This window comes from Thermobia domestica, chromosome 4 (genome assembly GCF_964235325.1).
Source record: "Thermobia domestica chromosome 4, izTheDome1.hap1.1, whole genome shotgun sequence".
Taxonomy (NCBI): Eukaryota; Metazoa; Arthropoda; class Insecta; order Zygentoma; family Lepismatidae; genus Thermobia; species Thermobia domestica.
The window spans coordinates 9,207,222-9,232,363 of NC_137457.1; the positions used below are offsets into that span (position 1 = coordinate 9,207,222).

A 25,142-nucleotide genomic window follows, 5' to 3' on the forward strand; every position below is an offset into this window, starting at 1 on the left:
TTAGTTACTGAAGTAGATAAGTGGTTCTTAAACTTTTGTTATAAATAATTGTGAAACAATACAATCTTAATATAATTTTATACCGGGTGACGAAGCAATATTCAAGAGTGAAGAAGTTACATCTAACACTTTCTTCGACACTTGCATTGGTGCTTTGGGAGGCTGAGAGCATACAGAACCAGTAGGATGTGGAACCACTTAATTGTCTAAAGCATCGTGAAACAAAATGAAGTACAAAAAGGAAGATAGTATAGTTCACTATCGCAACCCAAAAACATTCGATATGTCGCAAAAATGGATCTGGGAAAATTAGGGATATATGCTTCTTTCTCAGACGGGAAACCAACTTAGTATATTTGCACTCAATACGTTCTTTTGCGTAACTCAGAATATTGACTTGCCTCAAAATTGGCAAGGATTGGTTGGGGTCTTCAAAGAGATGTACAGTGGACTTATTCGTGATGAGTTGGACTTACATCTATCAATATCGTTTCGTGAGAATTAAGTATGATATTGATCGTTGTACGTACACAATCTTTAAAAATGAAAACGGACAATAATAATAGTATGGTAAGTGTAAGTTGTCTGTGAAATTAACTTCCTTACTCATTCGTTCACATCTTATTTTAAACTTCTGGAGCTGTGTGCCTTATTGATAAGAATGGTGTTGTGTGCGCCTCTATGTAAGTGTTCAATACTTCTGAATGCAAGGTAGTTGCATGTCTACGAATTTGCTACGGAAGTGTCAACGAGATGATAATTTCTGAGCATCTTATGTATTAAGAGAATTCATCAGATATGTAAATTTTTACCAAGTATATCGAAAGAGATTAGGGAAAATTTATCAACAGGTTTTCAAATCATTCTTGAGCTACTTGCTCATAGTAAATTAATGGTTACAAGAATCACAACACGGCTGAGTTCGTGGTCATATCTTTGTCAAACGTTTTGGCTCCACCATGGCATTAAACTCTGCCAAGACAATCCTCGGTTGTCGCCATATTCGGATCAGAATCCAAGTGCATATGAATATCAACAAGACGATTATTAGAGGAATATACTTATTCGAAGAGTTTTTTGTAAAGTAAGATTTCATTTTGCTGTGCCTTCGTTACAAACGATGGTACCTCAGATATTAATCTACATAATCAGAATTAAGGATTAGGATTAGGATTTAGATTTCTGGGCTCTCGATATCTAAGGCCATTTAGCCCGTCACGTTTTCAGGGATGACATTCCTCAGTGAGCACACAATCCGGGGAAAGGGAAGGAAGAAAGGATTGGTGAAGGAAGGAAGCGGCCTGGGACCTATAAAGTTGGTACCAACCCGGTATTTGCCTGGTGTGAATGAGGAAAACCCAGGAAAACCTCATTCAGGGTGGCTGACCTGGAAAAGCGTGTTACACTTTTTCGACCGACTGACCCCACCGGGAATCGAACCCGGGACCGAATAATCAGAATTAAGTATTTATTGTTGAACTAACATAATCATACTCTATACTATGAACATAAGGACTCACTACATCTTAAACTTATTTGAAATTAAATGCGTAGGATTATTACAAAATCTTCAAAATAAATGCAGCAAACACGCTTTTGTACAAAATTTTCTTTCGAGATGGCATTAGGTACAGCTACGAACTGTCTTCGGTTTCTGCAGTGTGTCGATTCATATTCACATTTTGAGAAATAACCGTATTCACACAACAGCCAAAAATGGTGTATTGACTGATGTGCTGGAGGACTGTATTCTGTGCTCTGATCTCAGATATTACTTCTTCCAGTTGATATTCTCTCAGTGGCAAGCGGACGAGAAACAGACATGATAAGAAGATAGAATTTGTAAACCATACTTTGGACAATTGGTAGACATAGTTGCATAGTAATCGTACAGATGATATAATCCTGATATTATTGTGAATCAGAAATTTCCATATTACCATAAACCCAGTAACCGTAACCACTTGCATTTAGAAGAATACGTTGTTTTTCTGATTATTCCCCACATTCAAGTGGAATATTCAGATACTGTAAAGTGTTTACACTAATAGTGTTGGTATACTTTGAAGATTAACTTATATTTCAAGAATGAATTCTTTTCTGAAAGTGTAGCTGCTACTTTTACGTTTCATAATACTTTTTGCTTTCTGAGTTACATCTATTAGTGTGTTATTGCTAATCTTTTAAGTATTTTTCGTGATAGATGTGTTGCATTTTATTCTTTTTTCTTGACAACAATGTTTTAAAGTTTGTAACATTCTATCACCGATCTCAAATTAGATTTCCACTCTTTCTGAAGTCATATTTTGAAGATTTAATATTTTGCGACGTAGAGAAATAATTTCGTTGCTGACGTTTCCATTAAACTCCTCAATTTATCTTGTACAATCTACACAGTTATATTATTGTTTGCCTTCTACACGTTAATTACTATTATCACTAAAAATATTTCCGCCCTTCGTTTTCTAATACTGTAACAAATATATATATATCCGTTAATTTTACCAATGTATTTCAATCTTTAGAAAGAGGTTATTTGGAATAAAAATAAAAATGAAATTATGAGAATTCTCGCAGTTTTACATCTGATGATTGTTTCTTGTTGGGCAAAGGAGGCAAACAGCTACTGGAAGTGAACCATTATTAAACTAATTTACGGAACGATAATGTGAGGGAAATTGAAAAGCACTGAGAAAAAATACGGATCTATTAACCAGGAGCTTATATTGTAAGCACGTCTCACGCCTGAGGTTAATTTTTTTCAACTCTTTCTAAGACTTTCAGTAATTTCTTCGTCTGGAATTTACCATGCCTGTTAAACTTGGCAAAAAAAACACCAAAAAACCCACGAATAAACATTTAAAAGTAGTTCGAGGTGTTCATCATCGACAGAGAAACTCAAATCTTTAATTGATTTTCCTCACAATAGTCAGTAACTACACACATCACCAGACTGTACCACACTACAAATTGCTAATCACTACTCACCCGTAATTAATCCCGGGAGACCTTGAATCAAGAGCGTGAGCATTTGCTACTTTATTAACAGGGATATCCATATACTATGAATTAAATTCAGCTTTAGTTTAAAGTAAGTTGGAAACACAATGATTAGAATTGATATTAAATCATTAAAAGGAAAGTATTATTAATAGAGGGGAGATTTTATATATATATTTCTGGCATTATCAATTTAAATATTCAATAAAAGACTTAATTTTGTTTACATTATTCACCGCCAATATTGTCATTTTCTAAAACTAAAATTAAATCTATAGTAAAATAATTACTTCACATTAGGTCAATGTAAGCCATAGATTGAGAACCACTGTTCTACTTCAGTAATAATGTTTGGTTGCTATACAATATTTCATTAAAATATAAACTAATGGATTATCATTCCTAGTGGGAAAAGAGGTTGTCGACCCTGACGATGCACCAGATCAATTGGAGAAGAAAACAAAGAAGTCTGGACGCGTAAAGCGAAACATATGGAGTTCTAAATTTCCCTGGAAATACGAATACAAAAATCGTGATTCGAAGAAATGGGACGAAATTTCGTCGTATCAACTTTACGAAGGTGCGGTAATATTATATGAACACTCTTCATGTAATTTGTTTTTCAAATACGTAGAACAGTTTTCTCAAACTATTGTGCTTTTTCCTTTGTGAAAATCGAATATTGGCATGCACTTAGGTTTTGTTAGATGCAAAACTTAAATGTACAAAATTCTCCTTTGCGAATGAATTTCCATTAGAGTGAATGAAATACTATCACAATTTTATGAAACGTGGAGAATTTTAGTAATAATGTCCCTAATTTTGAAATTAACGACAGACAGGAAACTAGAAACACTACACCTACAGTGTAATGGACGAATGACGTCAATTTGTTAGTTCAGGTGACAACTACAGTGCAAGAAGTTGAAGAGAAAAATTTTGTAAAATATTGCGGCTGGTACAGTAGTAAAGAAATCATTGGGTAATTTAAAAGTTACGTTTTGGACAATATTTAAGTTACCCAATTGTTTATTTTACAAGGTATTGGGATGACGAATAATTCACTAGAATATATAGAATATTTGGTTTCTCCAAATTTATTTTCAAGAAACAAGTCAGAAAAAGGAATCAATATTATACTCACCGTTGTTGTGTACGACTTCCCTCTCCACTCTTCAATAAACTTTTCGATACTTCAGGGATATACATTTTTGGCCTTGATTTAAGGAATTCGGTTAACGAAGAATTCAATCTTATGTCATTAATGAACAATAAGAAACCCAAGTATCCAAAAACTATCGAAATACAAATGTCTGAAGGTACCAAATTTGGAGAATGTTTAGCATGAGGGAAAAATTTCCATTAAATCTTTTGAATTGCTGCTTCCTCATATTGGGAACATTAGAATGTTTGACGTTAGGATGCAAATTGGTTCTACTTCAGCTATTCGGGCTTTTTGGCCTATTTGGTTCGTTAAGTCTATGCCGTTATGGAACAAACAGCAATGCAAGTAATACAAGAGTTGGGTCTTTGTAACAGGAACAATGATGTAGCACTTTCTAGTGAAATCAATGATCCAGATATTATTAATGATCATTTCGTCAGTCTTCCTGGTTTGCCTCCTATTAATTATGAGAGAGTTGACAATCAAACTAAGAAATTTCTGTCTAAAAAACATCCACAGTTGCAGACAACATTTCTATTCAACCCAGTAAATGAATCCGATGTGAGAAAGGCGGCACACAGCATAAAATCTAACTCAGCTGGCCTTGATGCAATAAGCACTAAAATGATCAAATTAGCGTTGTCATTCATAATATCACCTCTAACAAAAATAATTAATTATTCACTAGTTAACGGCTGCTTTCCTACTGCCTGGAAAACAGCAAAAGTGGTGCCGCTACCAAAGAAACCCCGCGTAACTTCCTTAAACGAGCTACGTCCAATTAGTATCTTACCAATAATGTCAAAGGTTGTAGAGAAATTAGTAAACCAGCAATTATACGACTATGTAAATCATAATAATATTATCCCTATTATTCAATCCGGTTTTCGTAAGCATCATAGTACTGTCAGTGCGATGCTCGAGGTAACAGATGGGATATTAAACGCAGTTGATAACTCTCAAGTTGCAATCATAGTTCTCTTAGACATAACCAAGGCCTTCGATCTAGTTAATCATAACCTGTTGTTGGCTAAACTAAGGTATTATAAATTCTCTGATACCGTTATAAACTGGATTGAAAGCTACTTACTAGGCAGGAAGCAACAAGTATATCTTAGGACAGCTCAAAATCCCTTATCTTCGTCAATCGTTATAAACAAAGGAGTACCTCAAGGATCAATCTTGGGTCCCCTTTTATTTTCTATTTACATTGCTGACCTCATACATTCCACTAAATACTCTACTGTGCATTGCTACGCCGATGACACGCAACTTTGCATCATGTCATCACCACAAAATATTGAACAAACTGTAGAACTTGTTAATAGAGATTTTACCTCGATTTCTGAATGGTGTACCGATAACGGTCTGGTCATCAACCCCAGTAAGTGTACATTTACGATTATAGGAACCTCGCAACAGTTGAGTAAAGTCAAGGCAGCGGATCTAAAAATAAAAATTATGGACACTTATATTTCTTACTCTACCCATGTGAAAAGCTTAGGACTCATATTGGATAAGGAACTAAACTATAATAATCATATATCTACTCAGTGTAATAAAGCTATTACTTTATTACGTCGACTTTGCAAAGCCAAAGACTTTCTATCTCAGTCTATGAAATTATATCTCATACAAGTTCTTGTTTTACCGTTATTAGACTACTGTGACGCTGTATATGGACCATCTCTCTCCGTTTACAATTCTAAAACTACACAGGTTTGCCTTTAACTTAAAGAAATCGGAACATATCCTACCAGTGCTAAATAGAAACGATATTTTAACAATGTCGAGAAGAAGATACCTACGTTATAGTTGTCTGATATATAAAATCCTTAAAATTCAATCCCCACAATATTTATATTTTAAATTTACAAAGCGGTCACAAATTCACTCTCACGTTACGCGTAACAGTGAGAAATTCAATGTACAAAGACTTAAACTGAAGATAGTGCAAGGATCATTTTCTAGAGCAGGTCCGAGAGTATGGAATGCGATACCAAAAGCTCTCACGGAAATAAAGTCATTTAATTCATTTCGAAATTCATTAAAATCACGTTTGATGAAATCCCAGCGACTGGCCTCTGGCACTTACGACATGTACAGTTTTATGTAACAACTTAGCTGAATCCAACAATATCGATACTTTTTATTGCATATGTCACTTGTTTATTTTTCTGATTTATTCTTTTACTTGTATTTTTTTTTTTACTTTTTCTGTTCCTTTTGATGTGTAATGTTTAATATTGTATTCTTTTGACAAGGGTTAGGTGGTAGAGCAGCCATGGCTGAACCTCGCCCGCTTCAATAAAGACATTTTCATTTCATTTCATTCATGTGCTGAGTGTTTATTTGTGGTCTAGCAGCTTTCAGTAATTATGTCTCTCAATTGCTTCATACAAGTACGAAAGTCTTTGTTCTTATGTCTTGTTAGGGGAATGCTGGTTTGTTGAGCTTAAGCTTTTTTTTTTTTTTTTTGCTGCTTAATATTCACGTGAAGTCATTTGTTTCTACCGCCAATGAATGCGATAAAATTGAGTTTGTAACCATACGTTAAACAATGTAGAACGATTGTTCAGCTCTGATATTTGTTTTCTCGGTTCGAAGTTAGTATCACCAAATAGCCTACTTTCTTAACATTAGTCCTTGACTAAAGACGTTGTTTAATAACAGTCCACTTTATTGGTCAATTTCCCGGACGTTTCACATAGATTGTTGTAAAGAAAGTAATCTGATCGCAACCAATAACTGAACTCGCTGCCTAGTATGTGATTTGTTCTTGAGATAAAAAAAAATCCTTGTTCGAGGTCTAACGGATAATTCAGTATCTTACATATAAAACAAAGTGTTTGGAAAATGCTGACAGAACTAAGGAGTTTCGATAGTATTGTAATTATGACATTCATAACCCAATTTGCATGAATGTCAATTGTGATTGCAATTGTACAGTGTGTTCGTAAAGTCACGCAACTCAAAGTTTGATTGCGTATATCTTTTGATCGAAAAATGATAAAGACCTTAGACTTGAAACAAATGTAAGCATATTTAATGTAGATAGTTTCGAGATCATGACCAATTTTTAACGTTTTCGTATAGTAACAGAATAAAGAGATAAAATGTACTGTATAATAAAAATGTACAAAATGAAGAAAATCTATATTGAGTTGGGGAAAACTGATTTCATGCTGCTGAATCCCTGTATAAATGCAGAGTATGCATCAACATTTATCCATTGGTGAGAAAATGTGACAATGTTGATGCAGTGTTCCCGTGTAACAAGGGCATTTAATGAAAGTCCGTAAATTGGGTGTCTTTGACAGAAGCGAGGCACATGCCAACACTGTTGTCGTAAAAAAAATACTGCAACAGACGTGTTTTAGATTAATTAATAATAAACAATGAGAATTTGCACGTAATTGATAACCTGAGATTTTCTGAAAAAAAATAGCAATATAAATTACTCACCTGTAGCTTTCAACATTGACATTTGCAACGAAGCATTAGAAATGTTAGGGAAACTTTTTGACAACCATATTATCTCTAAAAATTTGTGACCCTTCTTCGGACTTAACATCACACGCACGACTTTTTCTTATGATGTTACCTAAAATAACTGGTGTACAAGAATAACCCCAGGATCATTGGGGAACCGAATACAAAAAATGAAACAGAAATTCAATCAATCACCAGAAACATTCTTAGGAAGATGTCAAGAAACATAGTGAAACGTGTAAATTTGTTGCGTTTATAAGAAGACAGCAACCACTTCGAGTGTTTGCTGTAAAGCGCCCTTCTCTTTCCACGAAAAGTTTGGGGTTGCCAGCTGTACGTGATTATTTTTTTTCTCAAATGTTTGCATAAAAACTCAGGTTATCAACTAAATTCAAATTCTTATTGCTTATCTTAATTAACTTAAAGTACACCTGCTGCAGTAATTTTACGAGAACAGTGTTGACAAGGACCGCGTTAATGTAAAATTCTCCCATTTTATGGACTTTCATTAAATACCCTTGTTCCATGGAAACACTGCATCAACATTATCATACCTTTGCGCCAATGGATGAACGTTGATGCATACTGCACATATACACAAGGATTCACCTGCAGGAAAAAGTTTTCTCCAACTGAATGTTGATTATCTTAATGCTTTACATTTTTTATTTTACACTTTTGGTACTTTCTTGTAACATGAGCAAGTCTGTGTAACATTTCGCACACACTTTCTCAATCAGTTTTTGGAATTGTGCATTGCTTATGAGAACAGGAATCTGACAATAAAATTTCTGAAACAAAGCGATTACAAAATGGGCGAATAGTGATGGCAAACATTGTTTTCTATGATAGAAAAACAATATTTAAAGAGAGACCATTTTTTACTTCTAATTTCTCTTTCATTCAAGAGATTTTTTTTTCTGCAGGAACTTGTAGTATTATCTCTTTAGATATCTTCAACAATAACTTCTGTTATTAAAATATGAAGCTAGCTTCTTTATTATTTTACTTTCACAGTATTTAGCCCTCTAGATTTATCCTGTAGTATGTAGGAACCTGATAAATCTTAAACTTTAACGGTGAATTAATTTTACCAAACTTACGTGAATCATTTCTTAGTATATGCTCCCAAAAATCACAGGTGTTTCTGTGTTAAATATTTTCAAATACACTCTGTGATATTGCTAAAGAAGGTCTACGAATACAGGTCGCACTCAGTTCAACATAATGAAGTCATATGTTTGGCCATTATAGACATATTTTATCTATAAGATATGTATCTGATGTTCTTTATAGAATTTGAAAGATTTTTAGCTTTTAATCTTTCAGACCATAAAGATGCATCACAAGGTATTGCAAAAAAGGTTGTAGATGTCATGTACTTAATTTTCACGTAAAAGCTTTATGATTTTTTCCCACACATTTGGTAATAGTACTTGATTTTCATGTTCTGGAAACCTCCCATTAGACTTTTGGTACTCTGGTAACCTACTTCTTATCACAATCTCCGTATAGTCTACTTTTCAGATAAAGTAGTGAGTCTCTAAAGATAGAATTTGAGAAGCATTCCGGGACTACACTCTCTCACTTCAGTAGCCTAAGTATTTGCAGCTGCAAAATGAATGTTAGATATTAAGTTTACTGTGACAACAATTTTACTTTTTGTCTAATTCGAATACTCTATACCTTTGTTTTCTCATCTCGCGCCATATAAACAGTCGAAGTTTGTATTTTATATCTTATTTCAATATACTTACTTAGTGTCTCATTATTAAATGTACTGACAGACTGATTTAACTCACATCAACAAGAAAAATAGTACATATATATATATCATCCGTAGTGCATGTAATATCAGTATATTTAACTCTATGATACGTAGGGACTGGAAATTGAATATAACATATAAACTATTGGGTTTAACTTTGCATATACCTTTCTCACCAAGTTTGCTTGTTCGAAAAGGAAAATGAAATGAAATCTTTCATTATATCGTCCCACGTTTATAACCTTTAGGCCAAGAAAGACAAGATGTAAGAAGTGATGAAATGACAATGTGAGAAAAATTGTTAGCACCTCGAGAAAACACACGGACAAGATCTGGTCCATCACAAACTTATTTGGGCGTTGATCGAGCCAGAGATCCTAGACAGCAGAGTTGAGCGATCTACTACTGAGATACCATACTCCCTATGCATGCTGGCGTTTGAGACCCGGGTTCGATTCCCGGCGGGAGCTCATGTGGTTCGGATTCCACGTTAATCAGTAGGTCCACGTCTCATATAGCCTCGCTGCTGAAAGGGACGCTAAACTAAAATCAACTCAACTCCCTATGCATGCTGGAGGGGATCTGTTTCTTAGCTACTCAATCTGACATATCTGCAATATCACCCTTGAAATTCAAATTCAAAGTTCATCGAAGTTTATATATATATCGGGTGTTGCAAAATGAGTGTTACAACTCTTGGGAGGTGACTCCTGTCACTGAGACAAAAAAAAAAGTTCTCTTGAACTTTCGGCTATCGGACATAGTTTCGGAACTACAAGGTGCCGAAAGCGTGGGAAAATGACTTTCGGACGCCAATAGTTCGGAAACTATCCAACATAAAGAGGGCGGATAAAAAATTCACTGAAGAAATCATACCTGCTGTATTGAATTTTGCACGTTTCACAATCCTACCATGCACGCGCAAGGGATTCCCCCAAAGAAACATAGGAAGTCCCAGATAATCAGCCAAAGGAAAATTGATCTAAATGGATATGAGTTGATAGGATTTCTACCAGGTAACAATAATTCGTTTGTATTAAGTCGATATCTGGAACAAATACAAAATGGCGGACACCTTCATGCACATTGTGTGTGATTGCATAATCGTCATTTACGGATGCTGGCCAACAGTGACGTTCTGAGTATTAAGTGTAGCGAATTTGTACTCAAATGCTCTAGAAAGACATCTAGAGTGTCGGTAGAGCAGAACAGAGGAAGCAGGGTGATTCACATGTGTGGAAACACGTAACGAAAAATGCCCGGAAATGCAATCAGACTCAGTAAACGTGAGTTTAAAGTGACGGAAATGTAAGGATTAGCGTCAAGAACATGAAAGCCATTGCCAATTCACCAATAATGTTCCTTCAAACTGATGCAATTTGATGTGCACGGTTGCATACCAATAAGGATGTCACAACTGAGGCGAAGTTGAAAATTGTGCAAGGGCACTCACTAAGAAACTGTGTAAACTAAATGAATGTCAGTAGTGGGATCGCATGATCGATATTGAAATGTGGCCAACCTGTGTGTTGATATCGACATGTAGCTAATGGACAAATGTCAATATGTTCCACCACTGCTGGGACACCGTTTCACGTGCGAAAAATAGGAAAATAACTACTCGGATTTTGAATCTGAGGTCGTGAGCACTTAGTAGGATTGGAAACTGCGACCACGCGAGCGAAAGCGAGCGCTCTAGCCCTGAGGCTCGAGGGAGCCTCACTTTCTCTGTATTCATTTCTTTGAGGAGTACCCACTTTGTTTCGCAAGCGCTCTTGTAGAGCCTCCCAATATGCTTGTGTGTTTCATTTTGTTACTCCTACTGCACAGTTGTAAACAATCAGAGTTTTAAGACGTTTCTTCCTATTTCTCATGTCGTTTTATTTTCCATATGTATGGTGTTCCAGCTGTAGTGCTAAATGTGCCAAATCGGTTCATTTTCGTCTTTGTCTTGGCATGTGCACTGTGTGTAAGATACGAATTTCTGGAGGTATTTTCCTATATTTTGAGTACGTCATATATCCCAGAACACGTGGGACGTGATACAAGTTTGTTATTTTCACGCTCTATCAGAATTTGAACCATGGATTAAGAGATTTGTTTCATATGTGTCGATTGTGGGACAATGTCCCAAACAAAGAGGGACATTGATACAATCGTGTTGTAGTTAGGTTCTACCAAAAAGTGCACCAGATGTAATAGCAGAATGTACAACGTTATTTTCTTAGTTTTCGCACGTGGGACGGTGTCCTAGCAGTAGTGGGACATGTTGACATGTGAAACGTGCAAAATTCAATACAGCAGGTATGACTTCCTCAGTGAATTTTTTACCCGCCCTCTATATGTTGGATAGTTTTCGAACTATTGGCGTCCGAAAGTCATTTTTCCATGCTTTCGGCACCTTGTAGATCCGAAACTATGTCCGATAGCCGAAAGTTCAAGATAACTTTTTTTCTTGTTTCAGTGACAGGAGTCACCTCAGAAGAGTTGTAACACTTATTTGGCAACAGCCGATATGTATATATATATATATATATATATATATATATACAGTCTGGCGCTAAATTCATTGTACAAAAGCAGAGGAGCAATTCCTGAGAGTAAATCAAACAAAAAAGATCCAATAAACATAGGGCGAAAACCTCATCTTTTACGTCTTATAGTCTACCGAAACCATGAAAAAATGAATTTTAAAGGTTCATAGCTCCAAAACTATGTAACGTACTGTAGTCGGGTCAATACTTCTTTTAGGAACTAGTATTTGCTCTATCCAAAAATACATGTTTTAGAATCCTAAGGTACTCACGCAACAATTTTTATGGAGCTAGTTCGAGAGTACTTTATATCATAAGTCCGTAGCCAAACTCCCTCTGAAAAATTGTTGTTGAAGCACCTCGGAATTCTGAAACACGCATTTTTGGATAAGTACATACTAGTTCCTAAGTGATGTCTTGAGCCGACTGCAGTAAGTCCCACAGGTTTGAAGCTATGGACCATTAGAATTCATTTTTTCATGTTTTCGGCAACCTATAACACGTAAACGATTGGGTTTTCACGCTGTTTATTGGAACTTTTTTGTTTGATTTCCTCTCAGTGTCAACATCATTAGTAACAATATCATTAGTAACACAAAATAATTTATAAGAACATTTTTAACTATCAATGAAATATTAATTTTTTCTTGTTCTTTTCTAGACACGAGAAAACCGGACGATGAAGATATATCATGGCTCTTACATATTTTCCCCAACGGTATGTAAAATATTTCTTAAGAATTTTATGCCTTAAAACATAACTTTAATTAATGGTTTCCAGTAGGTAATTACAAGCTAAATATAGTAGTAAAAGTTCATTTAAGTAAATGTTATTTGGCAGACAATTTTATTATTTAATGCCTTTTTTAAACGAAAAGTATATCAATGAGACAACTAATTTTAAACCTATATTCAAGAACCTCTAGGTTTTCAAAGTTTCTAACATTACACTGACTGTTAAATGTAATCACCGACTGATAAGATTTTGTATTATAAATAGGAGTATGGCGCTTTAGTTCAATGTTAAAATTGTATTAGCAAGTTTAATTATTTGAAAACAGTACAACTATGGTATCTTCACTTTGATCCATCGTTAGTATTTATCCAATTGCGTGCTGGTCTCTGGGCAAGCTAAAAATAAATTACAATGTATATAACTGGAGCTCTTAAATATGCTCAATTTTTACTATAGTATATATCAGAGAGCTGCTCTAAAAACAACAACTTGTACAAACTAAGCTGAAATAGATGGTAATGATAGGATATAAATAGCAGTTCTTATAACCGAAAGGTAGGGACTGCATAGTTTCTAGTGGAAGGACATTAGTGATAAAAAAAAATGTTTCTGAATCACCTTTAAAATGCTGAGAGAAACGATAAATATATATGTGTTTCTGGATATGCTCATCCCAATCTTCTTTTTGTAGTTTTTGATATAAAAGGACATACGTGCTCTCATTTCAAGCTTAAATGTCACTTCCTACTACTACGAGTATAGTCAGAATTATAAAGGTACTGTTTTGTGTAATATTGGGACCAACTATTACTAGACATTATGACTGGGGATTATGACCGTTGCTATGTGTGGCTGTTTTGTCCATTTGTGTGGGGGTTATGACCGATCGTGTGGGTGTTTTGACATTTCTTGAGTGTGGGGGTTTTGGCTGTGGGGGTTTTGACCGTTCGTGTTTTGGGAGATTTGTCCATTTGTGTGGGGGTTATGACCGTTTGTGTGGGCGTTTTGACATTTCTTGAGTGTGGAGGTTTTGGCTGTGGGGGTTTTGACCGGTTCCCGCTGAGAAAAACATCAATCAATATGTGAAAGTGTTCTAATTGTATATATTTTCTTTCTCACAGATACTAAAAACAGTACATCGGATAAGGTTTCTTTTAAACCTAGTTCTGCAAGTGGTTCAAAGAAAAACGTTGGACTGTTACACAGTAAGGCAGGTTAGTATAATTTTATGTTTAGCATTTTCTCTTTACAGAGTGTAACATATCCTATTGTTTCAACTATAATTAAACATATGGAGGGTACGATTGTTTTAAACTGTATATAAGGAATACCAGTGTCTAACTTTGTAAAACAGAAACACGTTACTGAATTCAGTTGAAAATGTACAATGTGGTGCCTTGCATACTTATAAGGACACTTATGGAAGTGTCACTCGCCGATCTCAATGAAACTTTACATACTCGTAGAACAACCGAAAATAATCGACACGTATTTTTTATTTTGGCAATGCTGCCAGTTAAAATGTAGAAACCACCCTTTGAGTGGTTGGGGTGGTCTCCAAGCACTGACAAAAACAATATCATTTAATGTAGAAGAAAACATATTGCCAGGAAGGTTTTAGAACAGCTAATGCAAAATCTGACGTCAAAATTGCAAACTTCAAAGTGGCGGGTCCAATATGGCGATTGAAATCACAAAACATTTTATAGTTTGAAATGCTCTGTAGTTAGACAAAAACAATAATTGTTGGTAAGGGTTTCTGCGAGAAGGTTTCTGACCGATTTGAAAGCCCTTTCTATAGGTATTGTAAGGGGATACTTCATTGAAAGCCACCCGTCTCTGCACCTCTCACTACTAGGGGTTATTATGTATAGTGACTGCTCCTCTCTCACTATTCGGGGTGGTATTGAAAATGAGTACATTCGCCTCTCACTAGTCGATGTGTTTATTTAAAGTGAATCCTTTCGCCTCTCACTACGTCAGACTTCATATATCCGCAATTGTTATAATTATGAATTTATTGAGAAAACGTTTTACAGTAATGATATTCCGCCAAAAAAGTGTGTGATGTATAAACATCGTTTACACCACGCACACGCATTATGGAAATAACTGTAAACAACTCGCAAAATGCTATGGAATCTTTGAAACAAAATGTTACGGGACTTTCATACGCAGGTGGTTTACCCTCCTAATAACCGATTTTGTACCACTCAACCTAATAAGATTTGCAAATCTGGGAGAAAGAAACTGATTATGAATCAATGATTAAATTTTTATTATATTGTTTCGAGATGTAAATTTATGTTATAATTGTTGAGAAGGACAATGTTAGGAAAGTTTCTCAAGAATTTGTCACACCCCAGAAAGAAGAACAAATCAAGAGGATGAATCCTACCAGTTGCTCCTGCAGGAAAGGTTTCTATTTCGAGGTACTATTTTGTTCTTAAAATAGGTTCAAAAGTTGACGAATTGTACTCAATCCACGAATAAAATAACAAAATGGACTTTTTATTCGATGCTATGAGAGAAACTTCTTGATCTCATCAGACTTGTTAATTTTCCCTAATTTGATGCTTTCACAAGGATATGTTCAGATTTAAGAGGTTGTTTTGGACTACAGTGAGAGCCGAAAGGACTCACGTTTAATAAGCACCGCTGAGAGTGAGAGGCGAGAGGACTCACTTTAAATAAGCACCCATAATTGTGAGAGGAGCAAAAACGCACTTTAACCTCCTCAGTGGATTTGTACACTATTCAGTACATCGAACTTAGGTATGCTTTAGGGACACATATTGATTACAATTATTCGTCTTAACATTTATTTTGGACTCTTTAGTTAGTTTATAATGAAAAATTTAAAATATATACATCTACATACATTTTAAAAATGTATACTATAATGTACATTTTCCCTGTAGCATTTGTATATAGTACACATAAACGACGAATCTCAGAACACTGTGTTACATTTTCGAGTATGAAAAAGTATTACAGAAGGTTTCTTTGGAGATTACACACCATAAGAAATCGCTATTGGTGGAATTCCTGGAAACAATTTCTCTTCTGGTTTAGACACAAATGTACCTGGTATTTTCGACAAGGAAATTGAGACCTGAAGTCTCCGTATATCTGCTATTTGCGACGGGTTGGTTTATCCCGACCATCGTGAATAGGAAGGTGGTCTACTTTGCTACTTTTACACTACGCCAATAAACATTGTGGAGGACAAACACCACGTGCGTGGGTTTTCTCGGGGTTCTCCCGTTTACTCCAACTTTTTCCATTCGACTATTTCCTTAATTTTTCATCATTACCGTCTCCTTTAACATAGCCGGCATAATGGTGTGACGTAAAATTGGAAGATTTGTGTTTCATTTTTATCTGCGTTGCAGCAGAATCCAACCAGAAATACACTGCACAGAGTAGACTTTCTCCACGGGACCAAGGTAAAATGTGCAGTATGATGTACATGTTTTTTTCCTCAAATACGTTTTAATGTAAATAAAAATAATATGAGTGTTATTTGGCATATAATATTCAAAATTAGTCCTCTGAAGTACACAAATGAGCAATCGTTTATTTTGTTCAGAAATGTTTACTCAATAAAAACAGTTTTAAAACACGAGGAAATTACGGTTTTCACCAGGCACAGACAGTGCCACATTAGTAATTCAATGATTGACCAACAAGTAGCAACATTGTCTATGAACAATCTTCAATGAACACGAAACACAACAATTAAGTGAGCACAATTGCATTTGAGTGACTGTTTTGTGGTTTTCATTTTTAAAAGAAATAGTTGCAAACTGTGTACAGTATACTGTAGATTTTCCTTCAATGAGTGTAAAAAGAAAACATAACTTTGCCAAGGAGGAGGTTAATCAAGTATCCGGTTTAAGTACGTAAAGAGAGGGCTTTCAAATCGGCCAATAACCTTCTCAAAGTAACCCCTGCGAAGTAGTGCTTTCAACGGGTCGGGTCGGGTCGGGTTGAAGACCGACCCGACCCGACCCGATGACCCCGACTCGACCCGACTGACCCGAACCGTGATCCGATCTCTTTGACCTGACCCGATAACCCGACCCGAGCTGACCCGATTGACCCGACCCGAATAACCCGACCCGACAACCCGACCCGAGCTGACCCGATTGACTCGACCCGACAACCCGACTCGAATAACCCGCCCCGACAACCCGACCCGAGCTGATCCGACTGACCCGACCCGACAACCCGACCCTAGTAGCCTGACCCGACAACCCGACCCGACCCGTTTGAGAGCACTACTGCGAAGTATGATTGCACTTGCCTAACTACAGAGCATTTCAAACAGGAAGACATTTTGTAATTGTAACAACCATATTGGACCCGCCATTTTGAATTTTGTAACTTTGACATCAAACAATGCATCAGCTGTTCTAAAACCCTCTGGTAATGTGTTTTCTTTTACATTATATGATTGTTTTATGTCTATGGTTTGAGACCACCCCCACCGTTCAGAGGACGGTTTCAACTCTTAAATCTGTACAATTGACTAAATAAAAAATATATGTAGATTATTTTCTACAAATATGCAAAGTTTCATTGAAATTGGTAGGAAAACGCACATCCATCTCATTTTAATTCTAGTACTTTTCCTTCAAATGTATACAATATTAAAACAAAATAATTAAAGTGAAATAGATAAGGAGAACGCAACATTTAAATCAGAACATTATCGAATTTGATTATTCTGACATATAAAAATATCTATTGACTTTAATCAAGAGCCGTTGTAGTTTTCTGGATTGAGGCTCAATCTGCCAAAAGAAAAAAGTGTTTTTCTTTTATTTATCTTGTATGAGGTAATTCATGAAGATACCCTAAAAAAAGCAACTCTCGACGGAATGAGTCCACATATTCAGAAAAATAAAACTACGTTTTAGCTTACATAAACCATATTTGGATAAGGTCTTAGTGAACAGTGTTGGTATACACAGTTTAAAATAAAAATAATGAAACACTTGTTTCAGTATTCTTCAGAAGGAGAAATGGATCTAATAATATTGAAATTCTCGTTATTCTTGAATATTGAAATCCTCGAATATATAATTTATTTTTCTCTAATCATAAAGCTTACAGCGCGAATATTAACATCATTTGAAATTGTGAAAGTCGACATATATGCTCTAAATTAAAAATAAGAGGATAAGTTTTACAACGTTGTCTTTAATTCTTATTCTGATAGTGCAATAGTGACAATATGGACTCTTATATGAAAGAGTGGAAATAACACATTCGTAGATATCCAATGTCCTGCTAAATGTGTTTAGAAATATAAGATTTGGAGGGATAAACACTTTTGTTACGAATGAAGTTTCTGAAATAACAAGACTATGGGAAGTGAAGATGATTCAAGTTCTTCACTTAGAATAGAGTATCACTTGAATCACTAAGTTAGGGGTATAATTTTTTTATTTACAATCAGCTGGAAATAACTGCTGCACTTCATCTAGTATTTAATGAAATTCTTGTGTATTCATGGAACCTTTGAAAACTCTTTTCTTTCTATTCGTTTACAACACAATATTTTTAGTCACACAATACATACATTTTTTTAGTTCTGGGAACATATTACTTGCTTCTGGGTCTAAATAATAAGAACAAGGTAGGTTTGAGATCGATTTCAAAGCAGTTGCTTAAAACCTTTTTCCAGTGAACGAACATCAGTTCTGATCTATCATTAAAATTATTGCCAGTTTTTGAACATTCAAACTCTGTGATTAACCACGTTTGATACAGTGGAACAGTCAGAAAGTTACAACATATTGTCTGTTAATTATGTTACAATTTAATAAATATTCCACATCACATAGGGGTTTTTACCAGCTCTGCATCACTCAGTAGCAAAGCAATTTAGATAATTTGAAAGAACCGCCTTTGCAACTTCCTAGTAATTCGTTTATATGCTGAGCTGGTTGGTTTTATTAGAACAGTCAAACTTTAATAGAAAAGTAAATGAAGTCATACTTATACAAACGCATAGATATGAAAATTTGGTAATGATAGTGAAGATAAAAATAATATTTATGGCAAATATGAATAAGCATAATTCAATTAGTTCTTCAGCATAGGGACTATTTAATAAAAAATATTACTCTGTTTCAGATGATAAGAAGAACAACGACACAAAACATGGCCTTAAATTCCATACACTTCTTGATAAAAAGAATGGGAAAAAGGGTGAGTAGTTGTTGATAGCGATTTTTCATGCAATATGGTTATTTAATATGTTGATTATATTTAATACCTTCTATGCTTCCTTTGGCAAGATCCTTATGGTATGTAACGAATTTAAAAATAACTTATAAGAATACACTGATGTGCTCTAAGGTTCCTACACAAGTTTAAAGTACATACTGGTTAAATTATTGGCGTTATGTGTTTCTTCACTTCACTGAATCTGTATGAGGCATATACCCACAATTGAACGTTTAAGGCAATTTAAACTACTTCATTCATTTCTCACCCAGGGTCAAAAAAGTTACATTTAACATTAGTAATCACATCATATCGTCTTCGTATAAGTTGATTGTGTTTTAATCGATGTTGATACAAATAGTACTGTCTTTAATAACATGGGCGTCTACTTTGTAAACCATAATGTGATCCAAAAAGCTGCGCGTAAAAATAGACAGTAGTATTTCTCGTAAATATGTGACAGGGATATGATGCCTGATACACAATGGCATGGGAAACTTTGTTACTGGTCCCCTGCTAACGATCAGCCGCTGTCTCAGCATGTCTACCAATGCTCAATAATATTTTGGTGCAGAATTAGAGTTATCGTAAACGGCATGAAGTGAGTACAGTAATATGTTACCCTCATGCTACCAGACGCAGATTTTCTTTGTTGAATTTGCGGTATGCTCGACTGAAATTGATGAACGGAAGAGAGGGAATGTGTAGTGTATTCATTCCGTAACATGACAGTGGATGTATATTATGTATAGTGAGAACGAGCATTTGTTTAGTTTGCAGGATCCTCAGCCTAAAAGTCGCATATGTTCGTTTCTATATCACGAGACTCTCATCGACACAATTACTCACTCGAATCGTTACTATAGTTTCTTCTGTAATTTGAAGGTATCCCTGGCAACGAATATTTTAGGGTGTAATGAGAGAAACGCTAAAACTTAGATGAGATAGGTAATTGGGATGCTAAATAGCCTAGAACTACATCTCTTTATCGGAAGTCATCCTGTAAATCATGGGTTTCGTGATAAACTTTCTGCCTAAGGTCTCCACACAGAATCACTTGATCATTGTAAGAAAAGTAAAATCTTAATAATTATTATTTAATGAACAAATAACTATTGAACATACCCAATAACGATTATTGTCACACTTAGTGGAGTTCCCTGTCATTTAATTATTTAATTTTTAGTATTTTTATTGACAATTTCCCTTGAAGATAATTTAGAAAGCTAAGAAATGAAGATGGTCAAAGGAAAATGATTTAGTGTTATACATGAAATTATATTGGATATGTCTCCACTTAATTTGAGACCAGAACATCGCAGTGCGGAAACGTAATGTAAAGTTGAGTAAAATAATTTTTCAAGATGTTCTTCTGTACTTGAGATAGACACTTGATCATTTTGTGGATTCTCGTTATATAATCCTTAACATTCATTTTCACGTGTAAGAATAATTGACAGATTTTATTTCTATAGTCGCCAATATTTTTGCCAAAGAGAAATGTATCGCTTCGTCATGTTGAGCATTGTGTGTAGCGTATTGTTGGAGATTTTATTATTTACCACTATAATATATAGAATTTAAAGCAATGTAAAACTTCAACTAACAACACATTTAATACAGGAAATAACTAGTTATTTCTAGTGCTAATACTTGATATAAGGCCTTTCTGATTTGTTGATTTGCCCATTGTCTGTTCACATCTTTAATACACTTTTGCTAAGTACTATTTTACGTGTCTATTTAAAAGTTCAAATATTTTTTAAGTTGTTAGAATCAATCATTTACAGAAGCATCAGCAAGCAAGAATATTGATCATATGTTTGGTTTTGGGTTTGCATGAATATGTACCTCCTCCCACTTTCTTCATTCCACCATTCCATTCATTTTTTATCACTGTTTCCTTTAGCCTACCCGGCATAAACATGGGACATAAAACTAGAAACTTCACTTCACGAATGTTCATCTTTCTAATCAGTACATTTCTATCGATCACGCACCTCCATTTCTAAATAACTTGCATTAATAAGTTACGGGTCTTTTTGTTAAGAGGTGTGCTACGTAGCAGCGAGACTCCTCGCTCGCCTAATAGCGAGGAAATGTCTACCGTGTATGAGGTTCTGCGTTCGATTTTTGATGGGAAGCATTGAACGCATACCATTGGTTTATATTTGATTTTAAACTATGCTCAAATCTCATGTTACCTTTTTGCTGACAATATACGTAAATACTGTACAAATCAATAAAAAATAAATCAGCTACAAAGATCATTGAATGATTATTTTCAGCATTGTCAATTGGTAATTTTCATTGAAGACTGGTTCACATGAAAAAAGTAATATTTTTTTGTTTGTTTTAGATAAACATTCAATAGATCTTTACGCTGATTTAGAAGAGTCTCAAGTTCCTGTTCCTGAAGAAGAACGGAATAAAGGTATAGGATTATATTCCTGATCTATTAATAGTTTATATTCTCTGATAATTATCTAATAATTGGGGAACATATTGTTTTTATTAAACACATTTCTTTTTAACCAAACTTTATGAGGCAGTTTTCTTTAAATTTAGCACCCCTTTCGGTAATAAGGTTATGAAATATAATCTTGTTGAATAACATATAATGCGAATATACCATGATGCGTTCAAATTTAGTCTTCCAAACAATAAATCGAACCTTGAACACTCTACACATTCTTTTTATCTCTATACTGATAAGGAGGAATATTAAAATTCGGAAACATACATATACCTAACATTGCTTTGCATTTTAAACCCTATACTCTACTACAATATAGGCTACATTCCAGAAGCTGAAATAATTCCATGGTATGAATGATGCATGTTGTTGAAATCGTTCTCTTCAGAAACAACTCTTTTACTTCTGATGTCATACGTAACTTTTGATGCCAGACCTAAGCATCAAAATAATTTGAATTTTGTTAGATATAGTCGGAAGTAAGTACAGATCTGCTGGTAAGTAGCTGGGAGACGATCGTTGTAGGAATTTGAGTGACGGCATAATTATTTCAATACGTGATCGATAGTGTTTGATGAATTGTCATATCAATGTGTAACACATACTAAAAATATAATGTTTAATGTATTAGCCAGAGGTGAGTGAATTTGTGTGCTTATTGTATTCATACCAAAATTCCTACGAATAGCCCCTTGAGCGAATGCGAACTTGAACTTGAGTCATCTCTTACTGTGTGTCTGCGAACACTCAAAAACTTTTACCATATATCAGAAAACAATTAGTATCGTCTCTTAATTTTCCCACCTTTCACTTGCACTGTTACTGCAGTTCTAACACCATCAAAGACGTTTTCAGCGATATCCGGAGATTCTCAGAAAGGAATATTTCTCAGAACATAGATATACGTGTGGCAATCAATTGTTTACTTTCGTTCACTCACATTGTAATGGAGTACGATTTTTACACTTTCACACGAGATCAGAACTTCTGCTGTAAGAATTCTCTGCTTCAGTCAGGTACACTACTATTTGATTGTTTGCATGTCATGAGCTATACTCCGCAGAAACTTTGATGAACTATCAACAAAGCTCAAGCAAAATCAATATCCTGTGAAGATAGAAATCACTGCGTGTAGGAAACATATTCGTTATAATTCAGCTACACACACAAACTTCTATACTTACGCACACGGAGCAAATAACTCAACTTGTTTTTCGTGTTTCCTATCCATTTTCAGATTATTAGATTAAGTATTCAATGCGATGAGTTGTATATATTATTATGCTGGGACCCTAAACTGTGATATTATATGTTGATAATTGTATTCGTAAAATACATTACATGAAAAACTTTAATATGAATCTGGAGTTTTTGCATATATCTTATTTAGTACAATAACCTGAAATAATATTAACATTTCGTTCGGGCCAAATGTGGTTATTGGAAGCACCATGCAGAATAGGTTTGTAAAATTTGTTTTCTGTTGCACAGTACTACAAAATCATCAATATTATATATTTGGATGAGATTCTCAGAAATACCATGGAAGCATAGACTCATGAAAGTTTTGATACCAATGTAATTTATTTAGGCATACAACACACCATTGCCTTTTTACTGGCCCCCTGCAATCCGTATGGTGAAAAAGTTAGATTCGTTGGTGACACATTAGTACTCAGAAGACCAAAAAAATCGCAGTCTGTAGGAGTACAGTTAACTAGTGTTTTTAATAAGAAGGAATGTTTCCTGCATTAGATTGTGAATTAAGATGAAAAATTAACCTATTGTGAAAATCATAAACGGTCAGGCAGTCATTTTATTATTAACTACGACAAGTAAATTTTACTAAACCCTCTCTACCTATGTGAAGATGTTGGTGGGAGTAATTTATCTTGTCTTTCTGAGGTAAGGCGAAACTATGAATGCTTATTGTTACGTGCTGAGCTGCATGCAATGTCCTGTATACTTATTAGGACGGATTCAAAAATTACCACATACACTACCCTTAACTGTAACGACAATAGGACGTGGAAAAATCCTGGGCCAGGCTACCCGTTTATTGCAAGTAAATTTTGCTTTTTGAGCCAATTAAAATTTTACGTTTACAGTAATTAAAAATTCACTTTTTAGAGCTAATTAAAAGTTTATGTTTTGTGAAAAGAAAATGAGCGTGTCTTGCATACAGATTGTATATAAGCTGTCAAAATTGGATACTTCGCTCAAAATGTGTCTGTGGAAACCCATGTTACATAGCCGAAACTGCAACACCAATATATAATTTTAAAATCTATGTATTACTTTGGCCAGTTGGAGTTTTATTACTAATTGTGTGTAGCTTCTAAATATTAAAGTCTAAATTTCAGTTCTCATTCACTGATTGTTTCTCTGAACGAATGGAGAAAATAGATGGATTTACTTGCTATCTCAAACATTATATCTCTTGAAATTCGAAGCTACAATGCTTAAAGTATGTTAAAATAAATAAAGTTTATATGTAACATGCAACTAATCGTATATGTACACTCCGTATCAAAAAAATTGCGACACCTAACACCGTGCAGCTAGACCACCCAATATATGCCTTCTTATCCCATTATCGTGGCTGGTAAAGGGACCCCTCTCTTTCCTCCTTTTTTCTCTTCCATACTAAAATTAGCTAACAACATGTACGAAATTCAAATTTCAAACTACACATGTATTAGTATCGATAAAATGAAACAACAAAACCGAGACGAAACAAGATTCATAAGTTGATTTAGGGAGGAACTGAAACACACACAATGAAAAATTGAAACCAATTGATGTCTATTACACAGAGGTTCAGAGAGAGAGAGAGAGAGAGAGAGAAGAAAAGAAGAAAAAAGGAAAGGGAGAACAGATAAAAATGTGGAATTTTAAACTTAGTAAGAAAAGAACCTAAAATTATAGTTCCGTTTCCAAAAATCTAACAGTAATATAGAAATAACGTTTGTTTTTATATATATTTTTTCATAGAGGATTTTTTCATAGAATGTATAGAGGATGCTTGAAACATTCATTAAGTCACTTTCAAACAGAATAACTTACTCAATTTCCAGTAGAACGTTAGATCTCACAGACACATCTAAGATAATGTCAACAGTTGAACACATGCTTTGTTTCCGCGTGGTTCGGTTGTAAATTCGTTAGTGTTCATTGGACGTACTGATGCAAACTACATTCTAATAAAGCCAGTAGGTAGCGTAGGTCATATCTTCCATTCCAGACTATTAATGCAAAGTGAACAGTATTCGTACTCAAATTACTTCTAACAGGAGTAGTGAATCAGAATATTGAATAGTGTTTACTTGTTTCTTTTTTGTTCTTACATGAAATTGTTCAACATTTTATTTCTCCTTCCTTCTGCCACGTGATATTTAAATGCATTTTCTCAAACTTGAAGAGGAAATTGCACTAAATTCATGTCAGAAAATTACATTCGTATTCAGTAATGAAACTCGCGATCACTAACGTATAACTTTTATTCTGCATTTGCAATTTCAGTACTTGCAATACTTCTTCTATAAATTATATTCAGTAATAATATAATTTGTTACTGAATACAGGTGATATAGTCTGTCCTCCGAAAAATCACAAGATGTAGTAAGCTTATCTTTTCATGTTTATCAATGTATCATAATCAACTAGCCTCTATTTCTTTCAGCTGTAACTAATATCAATCCATGAACGTAAATTAAATATGTAAATTCTGA

General features: G+C 34.7%; 1 protein-coding gene across 9 annotated transcripts in view; it reads left to right on the top strand.

Annotated features, from left to right (window-relative positions):
• LOC145683704 (uncharacterized) overlaps window positions 1–25,142 on the top strand; it is a 109,124-nt gene that overhangs the window by 35,157 nt on the left and 48,825 nt on the right. For 6 of the 9 annotated variants that reach the window (XM_081755134.1, XM_081755133.1, XM_081755135.1 and 3 more), the window contains 5 exons: window positions 3,407–3,580; window positions 12,621–12,677; window positions 13,817–13,909; window positions 18,843–18,917; window positions 21,295–21,369. In XM_081755134.1, coding sequence (XP_081611260.1) covers window positions 3,407–3,580; window positions 12,621–12,677; window positions 13,817–13,909; window positions 18,843–18,917; window positions 21,295–21,369 — 474 coding nt within the window. The remainder of the gene's footprint in view (window positions 1–3,406; window positions 3,581–12,620; window positions 12,678–13,816; window positions 13,910–18,842; window positions 18,918–21,294; window positions 21,370–25,142) is intronic. The other 3 variants (XM_081755141.1, XM_081755142.1, XM_081755138.1) reach the window with 2 other exon arrangements.